Consider the following 14711-nt stretch of genomic DNA (forward strand, 5'->3'; position numbering starts at 1 on the left):
ATTTTAATAAATCTAATCTTTTTCTTAGATAGCTTTATTTTTTAGTAGTCTAGTAATAATACTTTATATAGCTACGTATATACTTATTTACTCGCTTCGTAGAGTTATAGAATCGTATATTATCTTCCTTACGATCTTTTCTATACTCGTTATCGCTCTTAAGACGAGAGTTAATTTACTAAGCATATTAAGAGATTTAGCGTATATATAGAACTTTTAATATTACTCTTCGTATCTAATATTCTAATAGAATTTAATCTCGAAATTAGATTTAAAGATAAGTTACTTATTTACTTTCTATAAATTACTTTAATTTATAGATTTAGACTTATTAATATATATAAAAGAATAAGATAGAGTTAATCTAAAAAATCTTAAATTTATATATATAATTAATTATAAATTAAGAGTTATTATACTCTTTAATTAAATCGACTAAGTTAGCTCGCTAGCCCTTTCGAGCCTCTTATTAAAAAAAATAGATATACGTTATTTATAATAGAAATAACCTTTTTATTTTCTATTAAAATTTTAAAGTTTTTATTTTAAATTCTAGAGCGCGATTTGCGCTATCTTAATTTTTAAGAATTTTGAAATTTAATCTTATAATTATTAAAGCGTAAGAAATTTAAATATCGCTTATTAGAGTTCGCTCGATAGTCGAATAGCTCTAATTATAAAATAAATATACATTATTTAATTTTAGAATAACCTTTTTATTTTCTATTAAAATTTTAAGATTCTTTTTTTAAATTATAGAATAAAATATAAATTTTTAAATAAAAAAATAATTCTTAATTTTAGTCTTATAATTATTAAAGCGTAAGGAATTTAAATATCGCTTATTAAAGTTCGCTTATTAAAGATCGCTTATCTATTTACTCGATAGTTCTAATTAAAAAAAAAATTATAAATTTAATTTATAAACCTTTACTCGTATATTAGTATATATAAAAGAATAAGATAGAGTTAAGTTAAAAAATCTTAAATTTATATATATAGTTAATTATAAATTTAAGTTCGCTACGCTCTTTAATTAAATCGATTAAATTAGTCTAATAATTCTTTTACGTCTTCTTATTAAAAATTAAATATACGCTATTTATAAATAAAATAACCTTTTTATCTTCTATTAAAATTTTAAGATTTCTTTTTTAAATTATAGAGCGTAGTTTACGCTATTTAATAGTAAAAGAATTATAAAATTTAATCTTATAATTATTAAAAAATAAGGAGCTTAAATATCGTTTATTAAAGTTCGCTTATTAAAGTTCGCTCGATAGCTCTAGTTAAAAAATAGATATATATTATTTAATTTTAGAATAACTTTTTTATTTTCTATTAAATTTATAAGATTTTTTATTTAAATTATAGAACGTAATATGAGCTTTTAGAGAAAAAAAAGAATTACTAAATTTAGTCTTATAATTATTAAAAGATAAGACATTCAAATATCGCTCATCAAAGATCGCTCATCAAAGATCGCTTATCAAATTTACTCGATAGCCCTAATTAGAAAAATAATTATAAATTTAATTCATAGGCCTTTACTCGTATATAATGAAAGAAGAAAAATAAGTGAAATTCAAAGAGATTTATAATTCTTCGATAAAGGTTTTATCGAAGTCCGTGATATTGCTTAATCGGGTTAGCGGTAGAAGGGTAGGGCTGTTCCCGTTTTAAATCATTTCTTTTAAAAAAACTGCTAAACCTCCCTACTCATCGTCGTGCATACATTAGCGCAAGGCTGAGCTGGGCGAAGTGCGGGGGATTTTAATGTCTGCCTTCCCCTCGCACCTCTTTCTTGCTTTCTTCTTTCTCTCTTGACCATGATGAATATCCGTTTCACTTCTTGCAGTATCTGATCCCGATACTGAATATCTGTGGTGACAATCAGAAGAAACAAGACCAAAGCCCGTATCTTCTAGCGGCGCAAAGAATTATATTTTAGGGTCCTAGCCTTGTAATTTCAGGCAGCGAGATCTTCGCCGCGTCCTCAATGGACCCTCTCTCGGTGGGCGCGAGTGTTATTGCCGTGGTTGGCGCTACTGCAAAGGTCATCAAAGGAATCCGCCGCCTCAAAGCATTACAAGACGCGCCACGGGAACTGGACGACCTACTCGCCGAGATATCTCAACTTGAGCTTGTTTTGCAAGCTGTCCAGAGAGCTCATGAGAATCCTGGGGTTGAGCTGGGAAGGCTGCTCGAGATGGCCCGCAGAATCCTAGTCGACTTTGAGTCATTGATTGAATATAAATTGACAGAGGCGGGAACTAGTAATAAAGTCGACCGCTGGCAGTGGACACGCAGCTCAAAGGATGTGGAGCGACTGCGGGGACAACTGCGTGATGTCACAGCTAACCTAGTAGCACTTGTCGGCGTCAACACCAGGTATGTTCGGTCACCATCTTTCTGCACCTTCGTGAGGAAATGTCATAAATCGCTAAGTTCCCTCAAAAGTATAACCCTGGATCAGGTATCCCGGGTCACAAATCAAACGCTCTCCGAGCATCGACAACTCAGCAATCAAATACTCCCTATACTACCTGCTCTTGCCCAGCTGGTACAGCTTTTGGAAGAATCGCCTTCTACTCAATCGGCTTTGGCTGGCTCGCTGGGTACGGTCCGACAGCTTACTCTCGAATCAGACCCTCAAGCAAACGATACCGTAGCGAAAATTACCGAGACCGAAACACTTCAAGCGGACCAGACTGTGTCCAAGCTCCATCCTCAAAGTATTCTTCGTGTCAGAAAAATCCAGAGAGTCAGCATTTGTGCCATAGGTTGCGCCTGCAAGTGCCATGTTTTCAGACGATTCGGCGCCTCTGGGACTCTCTCGAAGATCTTTGGCCGTGGCTACATCCAGACAGCTGGTTCTTTCATACTCGGAACTCAGTGCGACACCGAGTCATGCAGAGCTCTTACTGCGCCACGCATATCAGTCCAATATCTGTTACCGCAATGGTTGGCATCTCGTATGATTTTCGTATGGCTTACATCATCTCCACCTTGCGGTCCGGAGCTTCTACTTAGAGTCCCCCGAGTAGTAAGCCATAGCAACGCAGCCTTTATAGCCGTAGCACTCCGTGACGTCGAATCATTGAAGCTTGCTCTTACGAATGGAGACTGTACAACATATGATGTTGACCAATACGGGGATAATCTTCTTTCTGTAAGAACAGCCATAGAGAATTCAGTTTTAGGAAATATTTTCTGATCTAAATCTTTCAGTGGGCCGCGCTTCACGGTAATGTTGAGACAATGTTCTGTATTTCAAATTACAGCGACTTCTGCCACAATCCACGGTCTGTTACGGCCGAGGTCGAGAACTTATTATGGCAACTCTTCGTTCTTGACGCCAAATTTCCGAACGGGTTTTTTACTGATCGGCCGTACACGTTGCTGACTGAATTTCTGCCTACGGTGGAATGGGAATGCCACGCGGAGCGCGAAAATTTTACTATGTTGCATCAGATCGTGTGTGGACTAAGCAGCCTTCCCTTGAATGCTGAGCTGCGACGCTCAGCTGCTATTAACGAGTTGGACAGACATGGTCGGAGTGCATTATGGTATGCAGTGGCCCATCGAAAACTGGACTATGTTAGAAGACTACTAGAGCGAGGAGCCGACCCGAATACTGGTGATCCGCCTATTTGGGCCGATGTAGAGGAATGTCTAGATTACGCAATTGTAGAATTGCTTCTCGATTCCGGTGCAACCCTCAGTCGCTCTCGCGATACTGGCTGGCTGCCATGGCCTGATTCCGGTTTGGAAGGTGACACTTTGGCGGTGGACGAGCTGCTCGTTAGACACGGTATCGACCTCGACCACCGTGCGGAATTTGGTGGTGTCGAGGGTGTGACTATACTAATGCGCTTGACTTGCGACTATCAGCTTCGCGACGCAGCACGCCGTCTGAGACAGTTGATCAAATACGGCGCTGACATTGAGATTGCTGACAAGAACGGGGAGACTGCAATAATGTATGCTGCTTGTCATTCGTCCCCTGAGACCTTTGATATTCTCGCACGCGCTGGCGCACGCCTTGATGTGAAAACCGTCACAGGGAGCACGATTTTACATCTTGCCATCACCCATACATGCACATATACGCCAAACATTCATCGGCTCTGCGAGGTAATGCGCCATGCAGATATCACGAAGCTAGACTTAGAAGCACAAGATAAAGATGGAAATACGGCTTTCGACCTTTTACGGATGAAAAATGGACCCAACTGGGAGGGATACTACCAAAGCAAGGGCCCTAGGCGGTTTTGGTGGCCCGCTCCCTACGAAGATGAGCTGGAAAGCATCTCTGCTCTTGAAAAATTGCTGCGTCACATCCAAGAGGTCCAAGGCGTTCCGGAAGCAGACCGCTATCCACCTCTGGGTGAATACTGCGCGCGCGTTGTGGAAGATGAGCCCGTCCCGGGGGCGTGGCCTGTGTTCTGAGATTCAGATCTCCTTTCCAATAGATTCTAGCCCGGATTCTTTTCCCCCAGTTATAGATAAAACACATGCCCGACCAAGTTCATTCGCTCCTAAATTCCTCCAAAACTCTGTTTCCGCTGGAAAGACGGTTATCCTAAGGCTTTGGAGCAGTTGAAGTCCCGCACACAATCTTTCGCGCTCGCAGAAATGAGCGTTAGCAACTTCTGCTAAAAAGACTTGAACCACTTCATTTCAAGAGAAATGCGCTGTAGAAAGCATAGCTATTTATATCATATCATTTCATTCAACTCACTCACACCAATTGTACTCTACCTGACAAGGTCGACAATGCAGCGTGTTTGTTTTTCCAATGCCAAAATTTCAAACTGCGACCATTTCGCTGTTCCGAGAACTTCAAGACTCTAAAGACTCTTCTGACCCTGTCGAAGCCGAGCCAAAATCCAGGATTTCATCTCTAAGGGGCAGGTACTCAAGTATGGGGCAGACGTTCTCCCTCTGTCACTCACGCTCGAGACTCTTCTGCTTCAATATTCTCATTCTCGATCTACATATCTTATTGCGGATCTGATTAGGACTCACGACTAGCGCTCTCATCCTTGTCTTTAAGCCGAGAAAGGATGACATGATGGCATTGAAAGATCCGTCTAGTCTACCGAAACCACGAAGAACAAATGGTTGAAGTTGATTGGCCACGATCCAAATTTCCGACATTGCGGACGCCGTCAAACGGCACCGCGGCGAGCATTTAAGATCTGGCTCGCGAGCGCCGAAGGAGTCTAGAAATACTGCATTTGTAACGGTTCACATACGATGTATATCTCACGGATAGAACTTACCGAATAGGACCCTGAAGGGATTGAGCAATACAGATATTCGTCCAACAACGTCAGACTCGCTACTGAGACTCACACATTACATTGTAGCAAGATCGATATTCCCACTCATGTTTCCTACGGTTGTGCGAGTTCGGTTTCCAAACCAAATTTGGCTTTTGCAGTGTTCTGATGAGTCTCCAGCTTCGTGTGCCATCTCATCGATGTCACCTTCTCAATGACCCTCAATCCATTTTCGCTACCGCGATGTCCTCGTCACTATCTTCTGCGAACCTTCCCTGATATCTCAAGCAGATTCTTCAACCTATCAGCAAAGTCCTAATACTTCATGAACTGGCCCGGTACAGAATACTTGTTCTTGGCTGTCACCGTTATCAGCGCTTTGATGAGCCGCTCTACCGCATCGCGAACGCCAGTCTTTGACAAACGGCCGTATCAGCTTACCTTCTTCATCTTCTTCTTGGGTCCTAAGCCGTAAGACGAATTAGGTATACAAGTGACTCGTGGCCAGTACCAAAGTTGACCTTCCGCAAGGATTAGATGGGCTAAAGAGATAGCCCTAGTATCAACGCAAACAAGAGATCCGTGACAGCAAACGAGAACTTTCTCTCCATCGACGGACTGCCAGGTTGCGTTCTCGGCTTGCTTCTAGCCTCCGCGCCATAGGAGATCTGTGCTTCGGTGTTTAAGCTGATGGACGCTGTTTCCGTGGTAAGATAGGCTTACGAAAGGATCCTGCGATCCAACGCCGTCTTTACGACCAATGCGAACAGCGTCATTGATGATTCGTTTCACGCTTGCGTGAACAAGGACCCACACATGCTCAATCCACTCACTTCCTCCTCTTATCCATATACAGCGTGGTGATGGTGGGCACTCACCCTTGAATACTGGGCTTCTCATACCATTTTACATAGTCCGTGTTCCTCGTACCATGCAGAGTCGGTACCGCGGTATATATCACATAGTCAAAGTCGCCTTTCTTGACGGTCTCATCGTGACTACCCTCGCCAGTAAAGTCCGCTACCTCAAAAAACTCGATCCTGGCATGAATCCACCCCGGACGAGCCGCCACGAGATCCTCGCTGGTGTTCCACGGTGCAAGATTCCAGTAATCCTGGGTTTGGCGGCGAGAGCATGTGCTGACGTCGTGGCGCCACCGAAGCCATTGGGGTTGTGTTGAGTGTTTGAGGCACTGGGTCCAAAGACCGAGACAGATTGGTTTAAACTTCCTTCTGTGACCGAAAGCCACGATGTACCTTTCGTGATCAGACTGCGTTTGCGGACACAGAAATGCAGTAAGACCAAACAGGTACAACCAAAGCCAGATCGACCCCCCCCAATCGCTAGGACGAACATCTCCCCCCAGGGCTGAGGGGGGGCCAACAGTGGGCGAAGCACGGGGCATGCATGCAGCATACTCCAGCGCCCAATCTTCCGCGTAGGACAACCATGTGGGGCTTAGAAGCTTGCATCTTCTTCTCAGACCTTGCGCGTTACATGCTCGCTGTGCAGTCGAATTCGGAAAGTCAAGTGCTGGCCCTTGAATCACGTTTATATGTGCGTTTGGTAACTTGCACGCAATTTATGTTTGACTATCATGACAGAGTTTAGCTTGAGTATATACTGCGCCGGTGCTAAAGGAGAAAGAGGAGCGGCTAGGATCCAAAATAATTGAGAATCTGTCGAAGAGTATAGCTAAGTCACAAATGAGCCCCGTCCGTTTTCATAACACATCTTCATCATAAATCAGCCAAAATATTTATTGTTGTATAGCTTGAAAGGGACACCGAGCTCGGACAGGAACTCGCACATTTATATCTGGTCCGCTCGCAGGTCCCTCCAATCCTCGGGTCGAAAGGTGGATACATCTGCTCCTCGTCGGATAAGAAACTCGAGCATGTGGACGTCATTCGACGTGATTGCAATGTATACTGGACTGCATAGGAGAGGATCCGACAATTGGATGGCTGCTCCCGCCTGGATCAGAGTTTCTCCAACCTCCTTGTCTCTAGCCCTGACAGCTCGGCCTAACGGAGGCACAAAACTTTTTCCCATCAAATTTGGGTTCAGCTCCTGCCTCGAGCAGCCTCATTACGACTTCCTTGCTTTGATTTTTCACGGCTAAAAATATGGCACTCGGTTCGCTTTTTTCAACAGGTTTGGATCTTGCCCCATCCGAAGCAGTGAATTCACCAACTCTATGTTCCTATGAGCGGCAGCCTTAGTTGATGATGGTTTCCTCTCTGCGGCCGAAGACGGCCCCAAACTCAAGCAGCAACTTGAATTGTGGGTTATCGGTGTTTTCCACAGAAAAAACCAAGGCTTTTTTCCCCTTGCTCTAGCAAACGCCGTAGTGTTCCATCACTCGAGCCACGATAATATTTATGCGAGCGAAGATAAAGATGGAGAACAGTTTGTTCCCTATCGTCTTTTGCGTGGACGTCAACCCCAAGTCCAATGAGCATCTCCACTCTAGCTCGAGTGTCATGTCTTTCCCCGACGACTTTCAAAAACGCAGTTTGACCATTTGCGTCTCTAGCTTCTAAATTGACGCCGTATTCGACTAGAGCGTCAATACTGCTGTCCAATGCGTCAACAGTCAGGTCCAGAATGCTCTGTTGTCGATCGTTCCTAGCTTCCACATCGGCTCCATGTGATAGCAGGAGTCGTACATAAGCCTCTCCTAAGCCTACTGCCTTTTATAAAACCGTTTCCCCCCCCCCTTGAAAAAAATTAGGAGCTGCCGGGGGGGAAGAAAAACTCTATCATGTCAAGAGACGAACTTGAACGTGCATGATCTACACAGGTCCTGCGATGGTCAGGATTGCCCGACCCATCGTTCATGAGCGCCTCGTATGAAAAAGTCCTGCGATGGTCAGGATTGCCCGACCCATTGTTCACGAGCGCCTCGTATAAAGGAGTCCTTCCGCGCTCATCTTTAGAAGATCGTGAATTGGCGTCTGCACCGAGATCCAAGAGTATCTTGACAAGATCTTGATTCCCTCTTCGACTAGCAATATGCAGGGCATTGGTTGCATCGATTTCGGTCTTTTGCAAGTTCGCCCCACTTCGCAATAGACTTTGGATAACTCCTAAGTTGGCATCTTCCAAAGCGCGGGCCCTGATATGCGGGGTTGAGAAGACCGATGGATCTTCCTGCAGACAGAGTTGGAGGATCTGTATCTCTGTTCGCCCATCTAGAAAGATGTTCATCGCCGGCCAATCGTAGGCATCAGGATATCGATGAAAGTCAACTGCGGTTACCCTGGCACTACGTGTCAGTAGGTGCGGTGGCACTTGATCCCAGCACAAGGTCCTGTATTGTAGGTAGGGTCTCAGACACCGGTGACCAGAAAGATCCCTGAGAAGAAGCAGGAGAGGAAGGTGGTTGTTCTCGAGGGCCCAAAGATACATTGTCAAGTGGGGCAGATTAGACGGTCCTTCTCGACTGTGCCATGGCTTGAAGTCAAATGGTAAGGCTTTGTAGAACACCATTTCTTCAAATTTGCTCCAAGACTCCAGGGTGTGTGTATCAAATTCTTTTGCATGCCAAATCCAATTCTCTATGACGTAGTCCAAAAGGCAGTATTTTCGGGTCAATGATTCCGGCAAAGGCCTTTTTCCATATCTTCTCATGAGCTCATCATAATTGACATCTGGAATTGACCGCGTGTTGTTCCGGTTATGTAGCCCAAGTCTGAAATCGTATACACCATTGCCAAGACCCAGAACCTGGGGAACAAGGGGAAAGCCCGCCTGTCTTGAAGGCTGTGCACCAAAATGGTCTTGGTTCTTTTCAACAGAAATCACTTGGGTCTCGAAATCAGAGAAGCCCAAGTATGTCAAGCAAATCTTGCCGATCCTGACGTCGGTCTGTGAATGATGACTCTTCTGTTCGTCAAGGAACTGCCCAACCGTGTGATGAGCAAGGCGGACTGTATTGTCCCTTTCGTGGAATACGACCAGATTGCCACACACATGAAGGAAACGTTTCCCCTCAGTCTCTGCCGAAGTCTTTCTTCTGTCTCACGAGACGTCACCAAAGTCAACGGCAACGGCATCTTTGAGCTCGTCAAACCTCAGCGGGCGCCTGGCACAGACAACCCAATTAAGAATTCTTTCAGCGAGAGCTTTCTGACGTACGGAACGGCGGGCAATCTTTTGAGAAATTCTCTCGTAGGTTGCTGTCAGCCCTTCCGCTAGGTCTTGTAAGGCAGACTTGAAGCTTCGCTCTGAATGAGAAGGGTCGCAAAGTTTCTCCATTTGAAGAGAGACCCAAGGAAACCTGCAAATTCGGCGGTGGAACTAAGCAAGAAGAACCGAAAGGGGGGACTCACAGTCCATGCGCTTTTGCTGTAAGCTCAAGAACCGCGTTTTCTTCTAGATAGGGGTGATTGAGCATGACCGGAAGACTGTGCAGCCTCTGTTGAACAGACACTTTGACATAATGGTCGATGTCCTCAGCGACGCGGCTTCCCGAAACATCGAAGCTCAGGCACGATGGGAAGTGGTCTGACATCAGAGGGATCTCACGAGTCGAAAAGTACAGCCTCAGAAGCGTACCGCAGGATGTCAAAAGCTTCGCAAAACTGCCGAACAGCTTCTCTTGCGTGTCTGGACTAGCTTCATCCACACCATCAAGGATGATATAAACACAATGGTGGTAATTGGTGAATGATACCTTCCAGGATTTTGGTTAGGTCACAAGGCAGAGGTTTTCGCATTCCATCACCATACGCTTCTGGATCTTTACCGCTGTTACTTCATCTATACTAGACCTGACGACCAGCAATTGCTGGATGATTGTGCCCAGTATAGCGGAAGCGTCAAGAGTCTCGTGATCAGCATAATCGCAATAGAAATAAGCCACACCAGTATGTTGACAGTCCACTTCTTGCGACAGAGCATTGATCACGCCAGCCCTGGACTATCGATCAGATCAGGATTCAGTGCCCACAGATGAAAAGCTTACGTGAGAATGGTCTTTCCAGAACCGGCTGTTGGTAGGTTCTTCGTCAGTACAGATCCAGCAAAACGTATTTATAGGGATTCGAGCTCCTGCTCTCGAGTACCCTAGCATCAGAGACTTTCTTGCTGAGGTGTTCCTGTAGCCGATTTTTCACGGCCTAAAAATATGAGTTACACTCCAGGTTCCAGTACCTGGCTTTGTTTCAAGTCAGGTTTGGATCTTGCTGTTCCCATGCGATTGAGGGAGCAGTGACAGAAGAATTCGACCAACTTCTGCCAGGAGGGTTTATAAAATTTCCTTGGGGGGGACCCCCCCCTTCCCCCCCCCCAAAAAAAATTGCCGCCCTAGTTTTTCTTCAATTAATTTTTTTTTTTTCTAAGTCTGTCATCAGCGTTCCAAATTGCTGCTCGACAGACCTCCAAGAAGTTTTGAAGGTGATCTTCGCGTTCATGACTACCAACAGCTAATCAGCAAGGAGTGTTCTTGTGAGATAGTTTAAGAGATCGAAGCCAGCCTTCCAAGCCTTTTGACAAGCGGCCTTGGCAATTGTGCAGAATCTGGTTATGTAAAAGAAAGAATTGGAAAGGGGGTGGGGATCTCGGGTTGGATGAGAAGATTGTTTCGTATGAACTTGAATTGTGGGTATGACATCGCCAATCTGCTCGAACATGTCGATCATGACTGTGAAGTATGTTTGAAATGGGAAAAAAACCTCCTAAAACCGGGCCAGGGAAAAAAAAAAAGTGATAATTCGCAAAGAACCCCATAACAGACTTGAGATTGTTGATGCTTGAGACAAGCACGTCCATAGCCTTGCCATATTGATCGATGCCGGCTAGGAGGGAATTCAATTTAGAGGCAAGATATCGTGTCCTGCTACCGTCTTGATGGGTCTTTTGAGAGCGCTTGCGCTGTAGAACATGTTTTCCAGAGAAGCTTCTGCGAACATGAGTCGCTCCGGCTCCTCGAGGTCTTCGAGAAAGCGCGCTCGCGCTTGTGCCCATGCACTCGTAGGCAGGGGCATAGTTGTGATGGCATAGAGGTTCTGTATACTGAATTGATGGAATTGCGATGGATAAGGGTGGTGGAGTCACGATGGAAGTCGTTTGGTGAGCCTGATAAACCCATCAGGCTGGAAACTGCGCCCTCCACGCTAGGACGGTTTTGGTCGGCACCCCCACTCCCTACATGCTCCTCGCCACGCGCAGCAGGATAGCATATCTTCTACCAGCCCCATACTCTCCAGATGACGAAAACCTGCTAGACCAGACCCGAGAAGGAGTAGGCAGAATGCGAAGCCTCTCTCAGCGCTGCATGTAATTAGTACCATTCTGCGAAAACCACTCAATCCCTTTGCGACTTCCCACTCTTCAGCATTTTTCGTTTCTAGCCTCGCAACTCGAAGTAACGGATTTACATTATCCTGTCCTCCATCTCACTGCTCGAAGACTTATCTCGGTCTTTCTACGTCCAAGTCCCACAAGGCTGGATCGCAAACTCCGAGAGCAGCCAGACCCTGTCTGGCCGGGCATTCCCATCCCACACTCTTCGCACCTGGTCACCGTCTCATGAACCTATTCGTGTGCGGGAAAAGAATAGGTAGACTCCACCAAGTCTTCCATGTTCTTATTCTCAACAATTGAATATTACTGTGGTCCCCTACACTTGCAACTCTCATTGCCTCTCATCACAAGTAGTCCTGTCAGGTTCACTCATGTCTTCGCGACTACATCATCCTGAATTGCGCAATAGACTATCTCCGCGGCTTGAACCTTTCATTCACATGCTCCGTCGTGCTTTACATATATTTCTCAAACATAAGAATACGTTGAATATCATTCATGTATGTCTCCTCACCCTGACTTCCGGGAACCTCTCATCACCATTGTTTCCCAGCAGACTTCCCTTCTTCCCCGTCAGCACAAACTCGGCAAAAGCGCTCACATACTCCACCACAATTTCCAACCCCCTGATCCCATCCAGCTTGCCCAGAAGCTCCTTCCCGTCCTCGCCCAGCTTTTTCCGAACATCCAAGACCTCGGCGACGAGAGGCATATCGCTGAAAGTCGAGTGCGCGGCACCGTTCAATACGAGCTCCAGCTTCCAGCCTGACAGACGCGCCCATTCCTCATCCCAGCGCCAGTACGGATCCGCACTGGAGGCTTCGGATACGAACTGGAGGATCGGTTTGGAAATGGTGGTGTTTGGCTTCTCCATCGAACCGAACATGCGGCCATCGACGTTGATACCGCCTTTAATGCGGGTGTCATTCAGCGCTGCCTCTGCAATTGTACCGCCGCCGAGTGAGTGGCCGAACGCTACGACATCCGTCGTGTTGATTTGGATTTTGGCGGATGATGGAGATTGACGGCTCAGTTCATCGAGTACGAAGGATATGTCCTGCGCTCGTACCGTGATGAGCAATTCTACCTCGTCTCGGGTAAGGGACTTGTTGAGCCCTATGACGGCCTGTCCATCAGGGAATTCGACGACCAGGGCATCGTGTGGGTGGTCGATGGCGGCGACTACGTAGCCTTTGCGTGCTAGATCTTCTAGGAATGTGGAGTAGAAAAAACGCGGCGCCCCGCCGCCTGGGGAGAAGATTAGGAGCGGGTGGGCCATGGAGTCATCTTGAAGCGGAGCATTTTGCTGGCAAAGGGTCGAGAGCTGCTCGAATGTGTTGGTGGGGAAACCGAATGGAGTGACGAGTTCGTCGTATAGAGCGGCGGTCGTTGGAGGCATGTAAGGGGTTATGTGGTGCCAGTCGTCGGCTTTCGGTCGCTGTTCGAGCAAGTTCGTAGGGGGACTTGGTTGAGCGGGGTAGTACAGCGATATCATGACTCGTCTTTGCTGGGTGTAATTGGTGAAAGGGTCCAGGCGATTAGGGTCAGTCATGGGGATGTATGTGACCCCAACGCCGGTGGAACTGTCGAGGCTTGGAAGGACTTTTGGTTCTTGTAAATGAAACGCGGCTGCAGTGCAAGACGATAGAATAGTAAGTATAGCCAATGGCTTTAACATGATAGGCCTTGTCATGATGGAAATAATGAGCCAACCAACCACACTTGATCGCAGCAGTTCTGCAAATTGCGAAGTGAGTCCACAGTATGCTCTCTTCCGTATTTGGATGTAAACATCTCAGCTGTCGTCCCCCTCCACCCCTCCAACATTGTATCTTCAGCGCTAGGGACGGCGCGGAACGACGGTCTCTACTACCTTGAACTTCAGCCCTATCACTTGGCGCCCGAAGAAGAAACAGTCAGGGACGACTTCATAACAATATCAGTTGAGAGGATTCAATTAAAAAAAGGTAAAACATTTTTTTGTTTTTGTTTTGGTTTCGCTGCAGAACCTTTTTTTTGGAATTTCACCAAGCCCCTTGATGGCAATTTCCGCAGTTGAGAGATTTCGGTAAAGAGCCTGAGGAGCGAGGGAGTAGTATTAAGGTCTGTGTCCAACCCAAAGTAAGAAGAAGGCAATTATTCAGCCTTCCTTGATTGTCGACGCTTATATCAATGAGATATAACGTTGCCTTCGGATCTCCGTACCCCTGCACGCAGTATGCCAAAACAGCGTCTAGGTGTCTAAGGTAGCTTTTGCACGACGGAGATACTCGTCATCGTTGTTCCGGTCGCGTGAACGGTGCAGCCCGTGGGGACGACGGGCTAGCCTGTGGCGCGTTAGGCTTGCGAGAATAGCAGATGGAGTGTTTGGTGGAAAATATAGTGCTCAGCTTACGGTGTCAGTAACTCAGATAAGAGGCAGCCTCATCCCGATGCTAAAGAGCGATCACGCCTTGTCTGTGAATTGTCCCACGGCTTATTTACAAGAGCAGTGGAAAAGCAAAGGTCAAGGGGATGTTACGACTGGACAAGATATTCAGGCATACCAAATGCAGATCGAAATGTTTGAATCCTGAAGCACGGCGAATACGTGTGCCGGGGTTCCGTCAGTGCATATTCTCATCAAGCTGGAAACACGGAGACATCCACCGTTGGTGCCGTACTGGGAACAGCTTTGTATTTTGTTGCTACCTACTCGCTTGCTGCACTGGAAATCCTCCTCATCTTCAATACCTTCATCAGTTACCAATCTATTAACATCAGCGTCAGAATCTGACAGCACCCCGCCGACCGACACCGCCATCGAAAACTTACAGGAAGCTTGTTCCACGGGTGATTCCCACCGGCTCGAGACCCTTCTGTCAGATCCAACCTCCACCAATACCGCGCTCGATCCGGAAGAACAACCCCAAAACAGCGTTCCCCCAAGGCGAGAGACCATAAGCCTACTGTCAGCCCATCTCCCCCGTATCCAAGCCCTCCTGAACTTCGGCCGCGAGCACAACCTACCCCACAACACACCCTCACGCGCTTGTAAGGCTTTCCCGCCCTCAAGAGCAGCAACGACGCGATTTTCAAAGAATCCGTCAAGACGTGGCCCGATGTCGTAAA

The 14711-nt window shown here is 46.2% G+C and overlaps 3 protein-coding genes across 3 annotated transcripts; 1 reads left to right on the top strand and 2 right to left on the bottom strand.

Annotated features, from left to right (window-relative positions):
* Positions 1-1999: 1999 nt before the first annotated feature.
* Positions 2000-4452, top strand: HO173_005178 (uncharacterized protein; the record flags this gene model as incomplete). Its single annotated transcript, XM_037307096.1, has 3 exons — positions 2000-2391; positions 2461-3172; positions 3232-4452. 3 exons carry the CDS (start codon positions 2000-2002, stop codon positions 4450-4452), a joined length of 2325 nt encoding a protein of 774 aa, XP_037166220.1.
* Positions 4453-6162: 1710 nt separating this feature from the next.
* HO173_005179 (uncharacterized protein) lies at positions 6163-9734 on the bottom strand (the record flags this gene model as incomplete). Its single annotated transcript, XM_037307097.1, has 3 exons — positions 6163-6544; positions 8122-9309; positions 9727-9734. 3 exons carry the CDS (start codon positions 9732-9734, stop codon positions 6163-6165), a joined length of 1578 nt encoding a protein of 525 aa, XP_037166221.1.
* A 2362-nt stretch (positions 9735-12096) lies between these two features.
* HO173_005180 (uncharacterized protein) lies at positions 12097-13293 on the bottom strand (the record flags this gene model as incomplete). The annotated part of the gene is made up of 1 exon (XM_037307098.1): positions 12097-13293. One exon carries the CDS (start codon positions 13291-13293, stop codon positions 12097-12099), a length of 1197 nt encoding a protein of 398 aa, XP_037166222.1.
* Between the last annotated feature and the right edge of the window lie 1418 nt (positions 13294-14711).

The sequence above is a fragment of the Letharia columbiana genome (assembly GCF_014066305.1).
Source record: "Letharia columbiana isolate WasteWater2 chromosome Unknown Sc0000013_s0, whole genome shotgun sequence".
Classification (NCBI taxonomy): domain Eukaryota; kingdom Fungi; phylum Ascomycota; class Lecanoromycetes; order Lecanorales; family Parmeliaceae; genus Letharia; species Letharia columbiana.